Raw genomic sequence first — 17841 nt, forward strand, 5'->3', positions numbered from 1 at the left:
TATTTGACTCATTGGAGCTAAATCTGGTCAGACCCGACCCACTTGCCAACCTATGCTATAATAGATACATGGGTGCCGGTCAAGGCCGATTCAAAGCATTTTTCATGTGACGAGGGTAGGCTTAGCAGCACGCCAACTTGTTGTTTCTAGATTCGTGATACAGATAGGACTGGAAGTGGGCTGGGCTGAATCGGGCCAGACCCTAGCCCGAAATTGTTTATCGGACTTCGGACCGGATTTAGGCTCGAAAATTTTTAAAAGACCCATGCCCGAGCCCGAACTTGAGCCCAGCCCGAACAGATTGGACCAGCCCACCGCCAACATCACTCCCAATTCCCTGTTAATTTTTTTTTAAAAAAAATCTAAAGCCCTATAAGCCCTAACCCATTCCGGTGGTTAGCTACGACGACGACGATGCCCGCAAGGTCTCCAACGATGATGACGACCTCCTGGCTCCTGAAGCTCGAGCTTGGCCTGGGTGGCGCCATCGATTTTGGTGAAGATGACGTCCATCTCAAGGGCGTGGGCATGGACGATGAGGAGCCAGGCGGCAGCGACTGCGATCGAGACTGACGTTGGCGGCGAGACTGGCCGCAGGCCTCACCGATGCCGTCGAAGAGCTTGTCGGACTCTCTAAGAAAGGTTGAGGCTGTCGAAGGACACTGGGCAGTGGAACTTGGGAGCAGTGGTCAGAGGGAGATGGGGACTTGAAAGCGGCGATCGGAGGGAGACAGGGGTTTAGGAGCAGGTCGGATCTCCGGGGGCTTAGGAGTAGCGTCGGAGGGAGACAGGAGCGACAGTCAAGACTCAAGAGAGTGGCGGTCGGATGGAGATGGAGGTTTGGGAGCAGCGGTCAAAAAAAGGTGGGGGTTTGGAAGTCACAGTCGAGAGACCTAAGGGAGCGGCGATCCGGGGGAGAATGATGAACTCTCCCGGCGAACGAAACGAATCCTCATTTGTCACCCATTCCATCAGCTACAACACCTCAACTAACTACAACCCAACAACTGTGTGGCACGTGCGTGCCAATTCATTCACCAATTAAATGCTGACACGTAAGCAGCCGAGGTTGGTATTAACTGGTAGAAAAATCGTGCCGCACGTTCATCACCAACCCAACTTCTTCGTCGAGCAACGATTTCATCTACCCACGCATAAAAATTTCTATGCAGCACCATTATATTTGCCATCAGATTTGCCAAAAGTCCCTTCCTGTCAGCGGAAGAACTGTGCGTCACAATCAGCGTCACTTGACGCCGTGCGTGAACGCAAGGATCGACTTTAAATCGATCAAACGGGCGGCAGATTTAGACTCCCGCATGCAATTTCTATGCATTCGTTAGCAGATAGCGTGGTGCAGCAATGGTAGTTGGCTGGTTGGGTCCGCGCGGAAGATGCCTCCTCCGCCCGTATGCCAGAACCCAGAAGAACCCACCAAACCTGCAAAATATTTTATAACGAGAATGCCCTTTTAATTATACATAATACCATCTGTACCTTTGCTGAAAATGCATAAAAAGCCACAGGTTTTTTCGTGCAAAGCCGAGAGCAAGTCAATAAAGGATATTTTAGTAATTTACCGAGGGAACGCAACGACTCGATCCCGTCGAGAATCCAGCGGCGGGGAATAGTGGTTAAATTTGTCAGACCCCTCATCGTCGCAACCCGCGCCTAACCCTGCGCTCTCTGTGGGAGCCCTTCGAAATCCCTTAGGGTTCGCAAAGATCCGCCATTAGATACTTGTTGGTCTTTAGCTTTCAGGACATTTCTGGTCGAACTCGCTTCCCTCGATCTCAGATCTCGATTCATGTCCTCTATTTATCGGTTTTCTCCTCGATTTTTCTGGGCGATTTGATCGAAATCAGTGTTTTTTTTGATTTTTTGAGCGAATACCTGCTTCGCAGGATCATGTCGGATCTCTGTCTTCGTGGCAGCGGAAGAATCTTTGGATTGTTCCACTGAAAGCAAGAAAGTTTGGATTGTGGTGGGGTTTTGTTTGAGTAGGGAAAGATGGAGGCGGGGGCGGCTTTGAGCTTGCAATCCTGTTCCTGGATCGGATACGAGAAGGCCGGGAGGAAATCTGGCGGGTTCTTGCTCTTCTCAAGGGGATGTGGGGAGGAGAAGAGGTTTCAGACGCTTGGCCTCCGGGATTCGAGGTCAAGGGTTGCGTTGGTTCGTTCTCGACATCTTGAGTCGAAGGTTTCTTGCAGTCATAAAAAGGCCGGAGGTAAATTTATTGAAGAACGATGATTGTAATGCTTGGAGTTTCTTTCATAGCTTATAAAACTTAGAGCTTTAAGTCGACATAATATATATTGTATAGAATAGTACCAGCAAAGAAGGGGAAAAAACTAATTTTAAACATAAAAGAACGTCTAAAATCTCACTCTAAGACTCAAAATCCAGTGTTTCCCCGATTTTTTTCATCAGCCTTGTACGAAAATTTTGATGGTCGTGTTCCTTCCTGAAATTTTGTGGAGTCAACTTTTAGCAAATTATATTAAATAAATAATTATCCTTACTCAAATATTACGAGCGAAGTTGGCCCAGATAGAGAAATTGAGCAGACTGCAGATATCATTCTAATTTTAAATTATCAAAAAAAATTAGAGTATGCTTTTCATTTTATTACTCATTGTCTCTAAGCCTGCTCTCCATCTTTCTCAGAAAACGAAAATAAAAAAACTAGGGTACCCGAGAAACTAATGTTTTATTTTCCCATATATAGCACTAATGCCATTGCTATAAGTATTTCACTTGCTGTTGGCTCGCTCTTCTAAGAATCAGATTAACAGATTGATCTCGGAAATGGAAGGCAGAAGCTGTAAATTGGCGGTCCACAATGCCACTGCTGGGAAACACTTGTGTAATGCGTGAGTGGGACTGGGGAAAGCACATGAGAACCATGAGAAAATCATAGGACCCACTGGGATTGGTTACTGATGGGCTCCCTCATCATTGCATTTCCTAGAAGTTCTCATGTTTCAGTAGTTTCCCAAGTCTTTCCTCACGTTTCTTTTTCTTCATTTTCTGTTAGTTTATTTAGAACCATTTCCTGGTTTTGTTTCCAGGAAATGACTTTTTATATAGGAAACACATTTCCCGGCAGTTATTGTCACTAAAAACACACCACACACTCTAGAAAATTTTAAAGATTCTGTTGTGCACCCCCATGTTGAATTGAATTCAAAACAGGATTTCGGTATTTTGACCATTTGACAGTGCTTAACCTTTGGGACTGCTGGACCATTCACGCTGCCCGTTCGACAGTCGTGATGGTGATACAACATGCCCATGAAGTCGACTATAGAGTATGCTTTGAAGTCTCCCTTTTATCTGAACATTTCATTTACTCATGCACTTGAAAATCTTAATTTGCATCATTCTTTGTTGGAATCCAAAGCTGCACATGTAATTTACTTTTCAAAGAGAAAAAGATATGGACTTGCATTAATGTTTACGTGAAGCCCATCACTATCCAATGATGCAAGTGCATACACAGTTATAAATTTGTATGGTAGAGTAAGGCAAGTGATTAGGCTCCTTTGACTAATTGTTTCAATATTATAAAAGTTTCAATATTATTTGAGGTTGATATAGCTTTTTTCAATCTTATAAATATTGAAATGTTATAAATGTTTCAATATTATAAAAGGTTGATATAGCTTATTTCAATATCATAAATATTTAACCAGTGCTTGGAATATATTTGGAAGAAAAACCGGTGCTCATATGATGATTTGTTTCATTTTTTTTAATTCACAACTTTGTTTGTTAAATTGACTCACCTGGTTACTTAATTTTTTTCAATCAAATTAACTGCTTCTCATGCATTTGCTTGGTGTGAATTTTTCAAGTTGCAACTTCATGGGTTCCATTGAATGTTTATTTTCTCCTGATGGCTGGACTTTTCATTTGACTTCTTATGCTATTATTTGAATTGGAGTTCCCAATGGATCTGAGACATGTCTTGGTACTGCTATTCGCTATGTATAAATTTTCAGTAATAAGACTCTTCCTTTATCTATACTAACCATGTATTAATTATTGCCTATAATGTTTTGTCATGTAGCTTCATCTGCAGAGTCACAAAGCTTTAATGTTGCAGCTGATGAAGCCCTCATCCTAAAGGTATGAAATTGATGTATCTAATTAAGGATTTTTAAAAGTGTTCTACTTTGCAAGTATTAATGGATCATATTTAAGCTCTTTCAAGTGAAATATATGGTTCAACTTGACTTTTTTAGATATTCCATCTGATCTAATGCTAATATGCTGCAGAGAAAAGCAGAAGATATTACCTCCTCCTTAAATGGGCATTGTATATATCTAGTTGGTCGGTTTTCTAGTCTCTTCTCATGTGGGAAACCCACTTCTGATAATGAATACAATGTGTTGGTATGATCAATCTCATAGATGCGAGCCTAATAGCTGGCAACATTTGCTTCTATACAGGAATGATGGGTTCTGGTAAGACTACAGTGGGGAAGATCCTATCAGAAGTATTAGGATATTCCTTTATTGACAGGTTTGTGTGGTGGTCATTATAGGGCATTGCTTTCAGAGTAGCCTTTCAACTTTAACTTCATGATGTGTTTAACCTGGGAGATGTAAATCAATTTATCTTGTTGTTGCAGTGACAAGCTGGTGGAGCAAGCTGTTGGTGTACCTTCTGTTGCCCAGATATTCAAGGAGTACAGTGAGGCATTCTTTAGAGACAATGAGGTAAAGTCTTTACCATATTATTTAGGATATATATATATATATACTTTGAAAGGGTTCTTTAAAGGTTTTATCAGCAAATATTATACTCTTCAGTTTTTTTTTTTTTGGTTTTCCTTCTTCTTCTTCTTTTTTTTTTTGAATAGGGCAATGTGTTCACAGATGTTAGTCATGAATATGTATTTTATTTTTCATAATGTTTTGTCATTTTTGTTCTTCTATCAGAGTAAAGTGCTCAGGGACTTGTCAACAATGCATCGATTAGTAGTTGCAACTGGAGGTGGTGCTGTTATTCGACCGGTTAACTGGTAATGGATGATCACACTTCTAATTTTCTGAGCTCATGATTTGCTTTCTTCTCAAGCTATGTGAACAAGTAGTATTAATGATTCGAGTTTCAGGAAATACATGAAACAGGGGATGACTGTCTGGTTAGATGTGCCGCTGGAAGCTCTTGCAAGGCGGATTGCTGCTGTAGGGACTGCCTCTCGGCCTCTTTTGCATCAAGAGCCTGGTGATCCATATACAAAGGTTGCAAGCTCGCCACTTAATCAAAATGACATGCCATATTCTTAATTTTCTTTGTCTGAAAGTGGTTTGCAAGCGGAGCATGTTTAATGTTTTGGGTCTCAGAAGGGACTAAACGTAGCATGCCTTTTAAACTCTAGCCCTGGTCCTCTCTGTTAATTTGCAAACTCCATTCATTTTTTGAGCATTACTTTCCATTTTTTTTACTTTCTATGATTTGACTGTATAATATTGATGCATGGAAGCTTGGATTTGAAGATTCGTTAAGAGTTCTTTTCTAGCTGAACATCATGGGTTTGAAGGCCAATACAGTGGAAAGACAGAAACATGCTTGCAACACTTCTAGTTCTTAGTGGACTATATCAACAAAAAGTTTACGTTCCTGTGAGACAGAACGTAGCTTAAGATATATTCTTATATGCAGTAGGTGACTGGATGTCTTGACTTCAATTTGGATTTAATTGCAGGCTTTTGTGCGGCTCTCCACACTCTCTGAAAAAAGGGGGAAAGCCTATGCCAATGCTGATGCAAGAGTTTGCCTTCAAAGTATGTACATGCAATGCATTGGTCACTTATTATTTGCTTTTGCCATAATTGAATCGTTCATTGAAGTCCAATTAGATGGGTGCGGAATTCTCTGTGCATCTTTGCCATCTACAATGCCTGTAGATTTTTCAATTCATAACTACCCTCTTTAGTATTGTTCTTTACTTCATGTCTTGTCTATTTTCAGAGTATATGCATCTTGGACATCCTTTAGGAGATTATTACATGTCATCTCGGTTTCTCATAGTTTTCAGTGTTCCTGTAAATGATATTGTCACACTGCATGATGTTTATCATAAGTAGTCGGAGTTTGTTGGCTGTGATCACAGTCATGCTCATTACCAAATGACTCAAATTTTATGGTACATTATCATGCAGCTATTGCAGAGAAACAAGGCCACGATGATGTTTCTTCACTCACACCCACTGCTATTGCGATTGAGGTATTATCATGGTGAAGTTTTCGTTCTCCTTAATGTGCTTTATTCAAAACTAGCATCCATGACATCACATTTCTGTTCTGTCAGGCACTTTTAAAGATCGAGAGCTTTCTTACCGAGAAGGCATCTATTGGACGATCGCCATATCTTCAGGGTTGAAGAATTGAGGCAACCCCAGATCATGTGTTGTGCTAGTATTTCTTAACATACTTTATTGTAAATAAGCAAACTTATGAGTGGAAGAACTTAAATTTATATGTATTCCCCAAATGTTCATTCATGATTGTGGCCGTAGACAAGCAAAATAGTTTATATCTTATGGCTGTGAGGCGAGGTGGCCTATCTCTTTTGCAAGGGTCTGCTAATTGATGAAATTCTCAGGTACAAAAGAATATACGCAATTTCTAGCTGGTGCCAATTGTTGGTATATAAGAATATATGTAACTGGAGAGGTCTGCACATTGTTCCAAAAATCAGGAAGAGAAGGGCAGGACTAAAAGGAATCACCTTCAAGCCATATGCCTATATCTTGTCAGAAGCCCAACATAAGCAGCCTGGATCCCTTTCCCATGCATGCAGCTCAGAGTTCAGTCTAACGGATGGAACAAGAAGACAATCGAAATCTGTAATGACAAAGCCCACTAAAACCACCTGATTTCGGACTGCATGATGAACTGCTCGAGAGGTTGTTGGCTCGATGAGCCGGTTGTATCTTTAGTATCTCAAATCTGCAAACACTCTCCTAGCGTACAATTAATTATATTTGTTTTTCATAAATTGAGAATTGAAATACAAAATGTTATGGTTTTAATAATATGGAAGGCATCATTAGTCCCACATTGGTTATGGATCAAAAGGGGGATTTTCGCATTTATAAGGAGGAAAAAATTTTTTCTTACGTAAGTGTAAAGAGCAAAATCGTGAGGTTCATAGGTCAGAGCGGATAATATCTCATTTGATGAGTCGAGTTTTTGTCTGCAATAATGGTACGTTAGGAAGGAATCGAGATCCGTCTTTTTTGGGGTTGAAATCTGCCAGGAGACCTGCAACATAAAACATATGGCCCAAATTGTGTCTCCTAGAGTGAAAACTAACATAAGTCCGTTCATAGAATAGTAGAGGTTAACACATTTCACTTAGCTAATCAGCCTGAACGATTGAAAAAAATGAGCCAAGATTGATGGTAACGTTTAGGGCTTGAAACCAATTTCAGGTCAATCTTGAACAGGCTCTTCTTGGACTCTACGCACACCAACAATAGCTCTTAGTTTATAAAATCGGGATTGAATGGCTGAATCATAAAGTATAGCTAATTAAATTAGGTGGATTGGGAAAGATGATCATTCTTAATGTCTAAAAGTCTAGTAGGCCCATGTAGGAATTTAAGCCTAGCATATAGTTATAAATAAAGTTGCAGTTCTGTTCTTTTGTAGATAGATATTATGAAAAAGTTGTTCAAGTTTCACATTGACCAATTTACTCGTGTTCTCACATTTTTCAAGATGGATAAGTTACTTTTACATGCATAACATTTATCCATCAAATAGAGCTAAATCATTTTCTCATCAATTGAAAAAATAAACCTTTTAATTTATTCCTAATATACCCTTAACCTTATAATAATATAATATAATAAAATATTATAATATAGTATATTATAATATAGTATGTAATAATATTTATATAATATATTATAATATAATATACTATAGTATATTATAATATAGAATATTATATTATAATACTATAATAATAACTTAATAATATAATAATATATATTAATATAATATAATATAATATATCATATTATACTATTATATATAATAATATTGATCTAATAAAAGATATTATAAGAAATATGAATAGATCTTAGCAACTTATTTAGAAAACTAGTAATGCAAAAGAACATGGATAACAGATTTTCAAACTATTTTTCAATACATAAAAAAATATAAATAAATTATTTTTTATCCAAATATTGTCTAAAAAATATTTATCTAAAAAATATAAATTTTTAGATAAATTTTTTATCTTCAATAGGACAACCCTAAGTGGGTAGTATTTGTAAAGAGGTATTGGGTTCTAGTTTCGCTCTTCTCATGGTTACAAAATGCACAAGATACTCTCATAAAGTTTGTGGTTGGAGAGAATAGAAGGGCTTGGCTATTTTTGTTGGAGGATTAGGCATCCACAGATATACTCTAAATTAATTGTTATTTTATGGTCATACAAATATCACGATTGATCCTGGCAATACAGTTTTACTATCAACTCTCACATATGTAAACTTGTATAAGCATATGAGTGTACGTCACCAGATATACCTAGACATCCTCACTATGCATGCTTAACTTAATGTATATACAGAGAGAAAGAGACTTTGCTTCTTTTGAGAGAAGAGGTATCTACTTCTTTTGACTTTCAAAATAATAATAGCACATTTAAATTGATGAATTACATTGTTGATTAGGATTTCTATTGCTAAAAGAGCCTAGAAACCAATGATCATATGTTTTGCTAGTCTATAACTTATGTACCATATAGATAGAAAATTGAATATTTAAAATAATTACCATATTTTGCTATAGTTCAAGCATTAAAATCTATTGAATTTTAATTTACACATATTTTGACATGTTTGGATTATAATTAATAAGATAGATTTTAAATTTAAATGATTTTTCATGTATTTTACTACACTAACATAATGAAAACCATTCAATAAAATATGTGATTTTTAATTTTTGAATATTTTTTAATAGCATAGATGATGATCCAAGGTTTGGATCTTCGACTTGAATGCTCCGTTACCAACTTGGAGTTGAGAGGAGAATCGTCCGTCCCCACACACATATATATATATATATGTGTGTCATTTGACGTGGATGATGAAGATTCACATCGATAATTCGAGATATTAGATGTAATTTACTATCTCTAAATCACTTATATACAAAATATCATGCATTTGGAGATTCTTAGTTTATACATAATGCAGTAAAAAAAGTATTTTATGTTATTTAAATTATCAAATTTTTGATCATTAATGTATAAATTAGAGATCTTCAAATAATATGATTTTTAACATATAAGTAGTTTAGAGATAATAAATTACATCTAGTGGTCTAGATCATTGATATAAGACACCAATAATCATTGTCTTTGAATGTGATCGATTATCTCTAAACTACTTACGGCAAGAAATAACGTAATTTTCGGATTCCTAGCCTATGTATCATCCACTTATCAATAGTCAAAAATAGATGATTTAAATAGTACAAAGAATGCATATTTTTTTAGGGCTAGATGCGTCGGTCAAGAATTTCTAAATCACATAATTTTTTGACAGCAGACAATTTGAAGATAATAGATCCCATTCAACAACTTAAATTATGAGTTCCAGACCTTTGGTCATCTAGTCAGAACCGACCTCATTTGGATTGTTATGCATGTGCCCACATATTATCTCTACTCTCGCGTATTTATAGTATAAATTAAGAAACAAATTCCCAATTCGAATGCAAGATCCATTTGAATGGAGAGGTGTTCATTCCATTGCCGAGATACTATTGTCAGGATAGCTTGGTTTGGTCTCTGAATAGATCCAGTCATCCCAAGGCCAGAGATATTTACGCTATATCAAGGATGAAACATGAAACTAGTGCCAACAGAAATTTTGGGTGCCTCTGGAAAATGACTGTAGCACCTAGGGTAAAGCTTTTTCTTTTGGAAGGTGATCTGGGCCAAGTTACCGTGTAAAGAAGTAGTGGTTTCAACTTTCCAAAGGAACATTTCAGCACATAAACACGAACTGTGACTTCTGCGTTGCATCCAAAGAAGATATTGAACATTGTCACTTTCGTGTTCTATAGCAGATCAAAGTTGGAATAAAGTGAGGAAATCTAATCCTACGTTGCCTGGTTTCGCCTCATTACGAGATACATTTTATAGAGTCTCAGATCATCTTATCCAAATATATATATGAAAGAATTCTTATTGGCTATACTGGATGGGCTATTTGGAACGCTCGAGGGAAACAAAGTAATCCAGTTTTTATCTCGCATAATGCCTAGCACCCTGCTTCCGAATTTTATGAAGAGTCTCGGACATCAGTACTGGATCAGCCAACATGCAGCTTTTGGGATATCGATAGCTCAGTGAGGTCATCAACATCTCCCACAGTATGTTTCTTGGATACCTCGATCCTTCCTGGGGATGGTCGAGGTGAATTTTGATGCTTCTCAGAGAAGTGAGGCGGGCATAGGTTATATCGACAGAGATAATATGGAAATCATGTTGCATGTTGCATCAAGGAGATTTCGAACTAACTCAGTATCGGAGGCAGAACTTAGAGCAGCTTGGGAAGAAGGTTCGTTAACGGAGGCTCACCATCGGCATTTCACAAGCATTTGTCTAGGGGGAGATTCGTTTACTATGATTAATTGGATTATGTTGTAGGATGGGCATCGGAGGTATTGAGCCCAAAAGTTCCATACCAGATACAATCAAGGGACTCTACTGCTTAAGTACTACCAACCCCTCTCTCCCACGTGAGGCGTCTTTTGCGGGGCAAAACCGTGAGGGGCGGGGTGTTGACCGGGTCAAAGGCCCGGGTCTCGCTCCAGAGCGGACAATACCTCACGTTGGGTGAAGGAGATGGGTTCGATACGATTGGACAGTAGACCTCAACAGATTGAATTAGAAAGCATGTGAACACATACTCTACAGCCATGACTTAAATGCATTTGCTAGCTGATATTTTGCAGTTCATTGCTTATTTATTCAAAAGTTGTACTGAATATTTTAATTATTTCCAAATATTTCTTCTCCTTTCGTTCTCATTTGAGTGTCTTTTTTGTAATTCTCTATAGGTTTTTCTTCTTTGTTTCTTACCTTTCGTGGCTGTATTTTCTTCATTTGCTTAATGAAATAGGTGAATAACTTAGTACCTCCTCTTTGTTTAAAAACAAAGAAATGAGTTTGCTAGTATAGTGACAAATGATCATATTAAAAAAAGAAAAGAAAAGAGAAAAAGGGAAAACAAATACTTAAGCATGCACCACTATTAAAATGATAACAATTTAAGAAATTCTTTTCCATATCTATTTTTGTGTTTATGAAATCAATTTGATGTGCCATACATTAGCCAAGTGTATCTAAGCTGCTACTGGCACAGTAATAAACATTATGTCATGTAAACAAACTAGTTTCTCTGGGTATAAATCTCTTTGGAGATGTAATCTTTTAAAGGTAAAAACTAATTATTCTTTTGGAGATGTGATTTCCTCTAATAAGAACTCACTATTCTACAGGGTATTTAGAAACCAGTTAAAGACAGAACAAAGCTCATCATTTTTTTGTTGTAATTTCCCCCAATAAAACTCACTATTCTATGAGATATTTAGAAATCAAAGGACAAGAATATACAAATGATGTTATCACCTAATTAACGACATAAATATCATTTTTACCATATTATCATATTATCATCACATGTGATCTAAGCAATTGGATTCTTCATCTCAAAAAATACCAAATGAAGAGAGAGCGATAACATAAAATATCATAAGCAACTTAATAACTACATACACAAAGCTTATATACTCAGCATTGTGTCTGATTTGAAGATGATTCAAAATAAAATCTTACATTTATTAAACGCATAAATAACGAGGGTATATAAAATCTTAAAAAACTTGCGTCTAAAATACTAACATACTTATATTTTACCTTGTGGCACTCAAGGAGTTATGGTCTTCTTCAATATTCTTCTATTTTCTTTTTGAGTGGGAAGGATGGGATTGGACTTAAGCCTCAAGATATTTTCTATGTTGTGCCCTTAAAAACACATATTCTCCAATCTTGAGGCTCAGAGTCCGATCCCATCTATCCCACCCAAAAAAGGATTTCAGATCATTAGTGCACACAGTCGGAGGATGAGGATGGAATTTATTGGCAGACCGACATTGATAGATTGGCGAACGTGCATGCATCTTAGCTCATGAATGTTCCAGATGATATATAAAAGGAATATAAATATTCTCAAAGATCTACTAAAACAAATACCTTCTACAAGACGAACGAAAGAGTGGATGTATAGTTTATGCAAAATTGTAAAAAATTCACATATGGAAAATAATCCCATAGAGTTTGATTTTCGAGATACGATGAAATGGGGAAGATCTGGAATCCAAATATGTGAGCTGATTGGACCTATTGGATTGGATAGATCCTGTAGGACAAGTTGGGCTCCCCGAGGTTTGGCTTAGCATGCTCATGTAATAGCCCAATTATACTTTGCCTCGGACTGGATCATATAGCCTGCACAATGCATAAAAATATCTAAATCAAAATACATAAATAAATAAATAAATATACATATATATACACACATAAACTAACTTATAACCCACGCATTGTACGGAGTTCTTTTTTTAATAAGTTAGAATATATATTATTTCTAAAAAATCTTCAATTATATCATTTCTGACCCCCTCGCCCTCTTCTCCCCCCCTTGTGGCCCTTCTCCTGCCTCGCCCTCCTCGGTCTCCGCCTCCTCCCTCTCCCCTGCTGGCCGCCTTCCCCTCACCTTCCTCCTCTTTGCCGCCTTCGTTGGCCATTGCGAGACCCCCCTCAGTGCTCCCATCCTCAACCTCTTGACCCCTCTCCTTCTTTGCTCTCCTCCATCTCCTCCTCTCTCTCCCCCTCACTGATGGCTTCTCCGCTACCTTCTGCCTCCTAGCCGTCTTCAACGGTTGTTGTGAGACCCCCCCTCGTACTCCTATCCTTAAATTTTTCGGTCTTCTATCATTCACACCACCACAACTCACACAAAAACTCGTATGCTTGAGAAACCCCAACAGAAACATAAGAAACCCCTTCGATCTGCATACTCTCCTTCGCCATAGATCTCTAAAAAAGAGAATGAAACATCTTTCCTTTGTTTTCATTGATTTTTTCGATGTTTCCCCCTTGATTTTTTCTCTGTATTTTACGTGGATGGGCGGCTTGGAGCAATCGAATACATAAGCCTAAATGATGATACATGTATCAAATGGAGGCTTTGTCAATATAGAAAACTCTATTTTAATATATATATATATATATATATATATATATATATATATATATATATAAACCTACACGGTGCATGGTGCATATTATTTTCTTTTGTTTTTGGTATCTCATGCAGACATGATTATTAAAATATATCTTCTAATTTCATTAAATATAGATTATTTTTAATAAAATATTTTTTTTTCAAATAAACTACGTGCCTCAGAAGCTAATTGTTTAAGCCGATCTATGTCTGATGTCAAAAAAACCTATAAATCAAAAGATAGCATGACATGGAAAGCTATTCAATTTACATGATATAAAACTATTAGAAACACTAAATAAGAAAATATAACATAATTGGAACTAGGTATTTTAAATTAGAGTAGAAAGTCTAACTATGGGAATAACAAAGCAGTATAGAATGACACAGACATCTGAAAATCAATATATAATACAAGAAAAATCTTTGTTAAGAAAATTTTTTTAGGAAAATATGTTACAAAAAAAGCTACCCATTATCAAAAAAAAAAAAAAAAGTTACCAACATCCTAGTTGTAGACTTAGTCGTGGTCCCATCGGATCACATCATAATGCCTACATTTGTATAAAATTGATGAACTAATTCAGATTGTGGTTGAAGAATATGATAGTGTTGTCCTACAAAATAACTCCCCACCTAAACCATTAAACAATGACCGGAAGAGTCAAAATAAAACCAATAAAATATTAAAAATCTAAAATTAATTTGAAAAAGCATTCTATTCGACCTATCTAAATGAAACTATTATGGTCCAGGAATGAAGATTTTATTGTCACCTTATATATATATAAGCACCGAGATCGATTACAAAACCCTAATCCTTTGAAAGAACCCACTTCAAGCCCCAAACTGAAGAATGCCCAGCACCACAATCAAGATCAAAGGGCTTACGATCAATAGATCCATTCGAATGATGTGTTTGATACAAATGATTTTAAGGAATAAATGGGGCAGAATATTCGAGCAGAAGTTGATTGCTGAGGTCTTTAATGGCCTTCTTTATTTATCCCCTCCCTCCCCCATCCTCTCTCTTATGATCTTAAATATTTTGCTCCTCTTTCTTCACTCTGGTTTACTAATGATTTATACGGTTGATATTTTTTCTTGGGGGGCAATCTCTGCGGTCGGATCAATAGGTTGCTTATGCTTTGCACGAGTGTTGCTGCTAATGTATACTCTAGGGAAAGGATGGCACAGCTGATGTATTTGGATATGTGGTTGAGAAATATAAACACATGTGATGAATGGAGAGCTTCGTCAAAATAGAGTCTCCATTTCATCCTATAGATATTGTTGGGATATATCGATCGGTCTCTCTCACGCCGACTCACCTTCGGGCCTATCTGATCGGCGTCCGACTCTACCGACCGCACCGACCGACGACTGCCGACACCGTCCGACGGAAGGTATGTCGGTTAGACAGATCCTTTCCATTCCCGACTGACCGAATGGCGGAGCCCAATATCCGATTCCCGCAATGTGCCAGACTGACCGTCGGGGGGTCCCTGGGTCTTCACCCAACATTCCACAACCAAATGCCGACGTATGGTCTGTCGGCCCCCCCAAACGCCGTACGACTGTTGAGGGCCGCCGTCCTGACAAGGGCGTGCGGCATAGCCGCCCTGGGGCATTGTCCTGCCAAGGATATAGATTAATCCCAGTGATTTGACAGCCCACGACGATTTGACAGTCTGCGGCGACTCTGACAGCCTCCGATGATTTGACAACTCCTCCAGTTGTCTGCGCCATTAATGACGGCGCCACGCCGCACTGTACTATAAAATGAGGAAGGCAACAGTACTGCGAGGAGGTTCTTTCGAAGCCCCTGGACTCACTTTTTCTAGTTCTCATTCTCTCTCTCGCCGAGTTCCCTTGATTTTTTTCTACTGTTGTCTAGTCTCCTCTCTGACTTGACCGTCGGAGGATCCCCGCCGGAGGCATCTCCGGTCAGTGTGGACTTCTCTTGCAGGTGCTCGTTTTCGATAAACAAGCGATGAGGAGATTGACCGCAATAGATATCATCTTAGAATTCTAAAAGGGAACTCTGCTACTATCACAGCATGGACTAATAGCCCTTTAATCATTGTTCCTCGTGCTTCTCCTCTACTACATGATATTTTGTATATCAGGGACCACATCTTCATTTCAAGCTCATCGCATCTTTGATAAGGGAAATCAACCAGTGAATTAGCTTCATGATTAAATGCTAAGCACCATGATAATAATCGGCATCTCGAGTTTTGCTATCAAGTATCCGCTAATATTTCTTGTTGTCTTCAAAGAGAATAATATTCGAGACCCCCACACCCTTAAAAAAAAAAAGTATAACACCATTTTTTTTGAAATTGCTCGTCAAATTAGTATCAAAAAAATGTGAGTAAAATATTTAGAGCTCTTGGTTGCGAAGATTTATTGCTTTTGAGAAAAGAGTAAAACGTAGGATCTATATATTTTCTCCATGGTCATATCCCTCTGCTCACAAATGGATCTTGTGGGTTATATTTGGGTAGGAGTTCCATCTATGTTTGAGTATTGGGATAACAAAAGTTCTGGGCAGATGCTATCTCCAACATAAATCTTCAAGTTATATTTCACTAATTTGTTGGAAAAAGAATGATAACGATGCCAAATAAGACTTGGGGCTTATATTTTAGCTGGCATCCCAGAGATCATGACTTGTGTTGGCATCAAGTTCTTTCCTACGACACACGGAAACTTCCCGTCTTTATAATCTTGGTTGATATAAATTGATAATCTGGAGATATGAACCAACAACATAAATATATGATTGATAATTTTCAATCAAATTCTTATAAAAGATCAATTTCTATTGAAAATAAAATCAATATGTCAACATGATTGCTTTTCTATAGAGGAAATATTTCAATACTAGATCTTGGCTTTCAGGGCCAAAGGAACTGAATTGGAAACAACATATTTTTATCGACTATCATAAATCCAACAATACAACAATAAATTTTAATACATTTCACCTTAGCTAATATTGATTATAGAGTACATAGCGTACTGATACTTGGTTTGTTAATTAGTAGTCATCCAAATCGGTCTACTCTTCAAACTAATAACTAAAATGTGGGATGGTATATTTGGGAGACCTTATAGAACCGGTTACTAGTTGAAAATTTGCTTGATAGTAACAAGCTATTTTGTTTAGGAAATGTGGCTTGCTAAGACCATAGCACGTCTTTATACTTAGCAGTGAAGAGTTCCGAGATTTAATTCTTGGATGGTATATCTCAAAATTCTAGATCTAGAAAATTATAGTGTAGGTCTCTCTCTCACTCACTCTTACAAAAATAAAAATATTTGGCTAAATCCTTGGCTCGTAAAGTTAAAATCCTATGTACACTCACATATTAGTGCTTTGGTCATGTTTTAATTTGAAAATGTAATCCTCTCGCAGAAATGTCTCTGTAATGGTTGGTTTGCTTGTTTCTATAAAACATCTACTAATGCATGATAAGAAAGCCTTTAGGCCAGCTTTCATCTTGGGTCTCAAAGCTTGAAGCTACCTGTCTCTCAATTGGCATGCGCTCCTAAGGTCTCCATACCATAACTGGCATTTCAATTAATTATGTTCCGACTAAGGTAATTTGCATTATAGATGCACAAATATGATTCATTCAGTACTGAAATCCCGTCCATTATTGACGTTGGCGTTTCCATTTTCAAAGTAGGATCCACACTCAAATTAAAGCCACAAAATAAGTAGCTACCAAATTAAAATTGGAATTAGCATAATTTGTGGGTTTGGAAGCCTTTCCAAAGTTCACTTTGGATCTTAATAGAACTACTTAGGATCAATTTGCAAGAAGTTGGTGGTTACATAAAAAGTTATGTAATTAAAACTAGACCTTTGTGGTCTATTGGGACGATTAGATTTGCTTCCTTAGATTTTACGTCGGCTTCCATATTTGATATTGGTTCTTTATTCTATATTTATATAAAAAAAGCGAAGAGATCCCAAGAGGAGAGGCTCTGAAAGAAAAAAAACTTTCAGAATTCAGCTCTCATGAGAGTTAGCTGGCTGAAGCAGAGTCATTATGGCCGAACCAGAGATATCTGACCAAAGCAGAATCATCATGGCTGAACTTAAGTCATCATAGCTGAAGCAACATCTTCATGATCGACTAACCATTTTCATAGCATAGCCGACTGATCATTTTCATATCATTGCCAACTGATCATCTTCATGTCATGGCCAACTGATCATCTTCATGGCATAGCCGACTGACCATCTTCATAGCCGACTGACCATTTTTATATCATAGCTGACTGACCATCTTCATGATCAAACCAACATCATATAGACCGACTGTCAAACAACTGACTGCCGATTGTCAAACGATCGATTGCCAAATATATAATCACGATACTATAATCGTAGGTAGTAACTACGTACCATAATTGTTAGTGGATATAAATTATCCACTAACTCTATAATTATGATTCGATAATCGGGCTAACTATCCTAAGCCCACTAAC

General features: G+C 37.5%; 1 protein-coding gene across 1 annotated transcript; it reads left to right on the forward strand.

The window, feature by feature from the left end:
- The first annotated feature begins 1581 nt into the window (after positions 1 to 1581).
- LOC105041687 (shikimate kinase 3, chloroplastic) lies at positions 1582 to 6553 on the forward strand. The gene is made up of 11 exons (XM_010918680.4): positions 1582 to 1771; positions 1905 to 2227; positions 4073 to 4131; positions 4282 to 4336; positions 4456 to 4528; positions 4638 to 4725; positions 4948 to 5030; positions 5124 to 5253; positions 5718 to 5796; positions 6175 to 6239; positions 6324 to 6553. The coding sequence occupies exons 2-11, from the start codon at positions 2011 to 2013 to the stop codon at positions 6393 to 6395; spliced, it is 921 nt and encodes a 306-aa protein (XP_010916982.1). The 5' UTR covers positions 1582 to 1771; positions 1905 to 2010; the 3' UTR covers positions 6396 to 6553.
- Positions 6554 to 17841: the final 11288 nt, after the last annotated feature.

The sequence above is a fragment of the Elaeis guineensis genome, chromosome 3, assembly GCF_000442705.2.
Source record: "Elaeis guineensis isolate ETL-2024a chromosome 3, EG11, whole genome shotgun sequence".
In the NCBI taxonomy this organism is placed as follows: Eukaryota; Viridiplantae; Streptophyta; class Magnoliopsida; order Arecales; family Arecaceae; genus Elaeis; species Elaeis guineensis.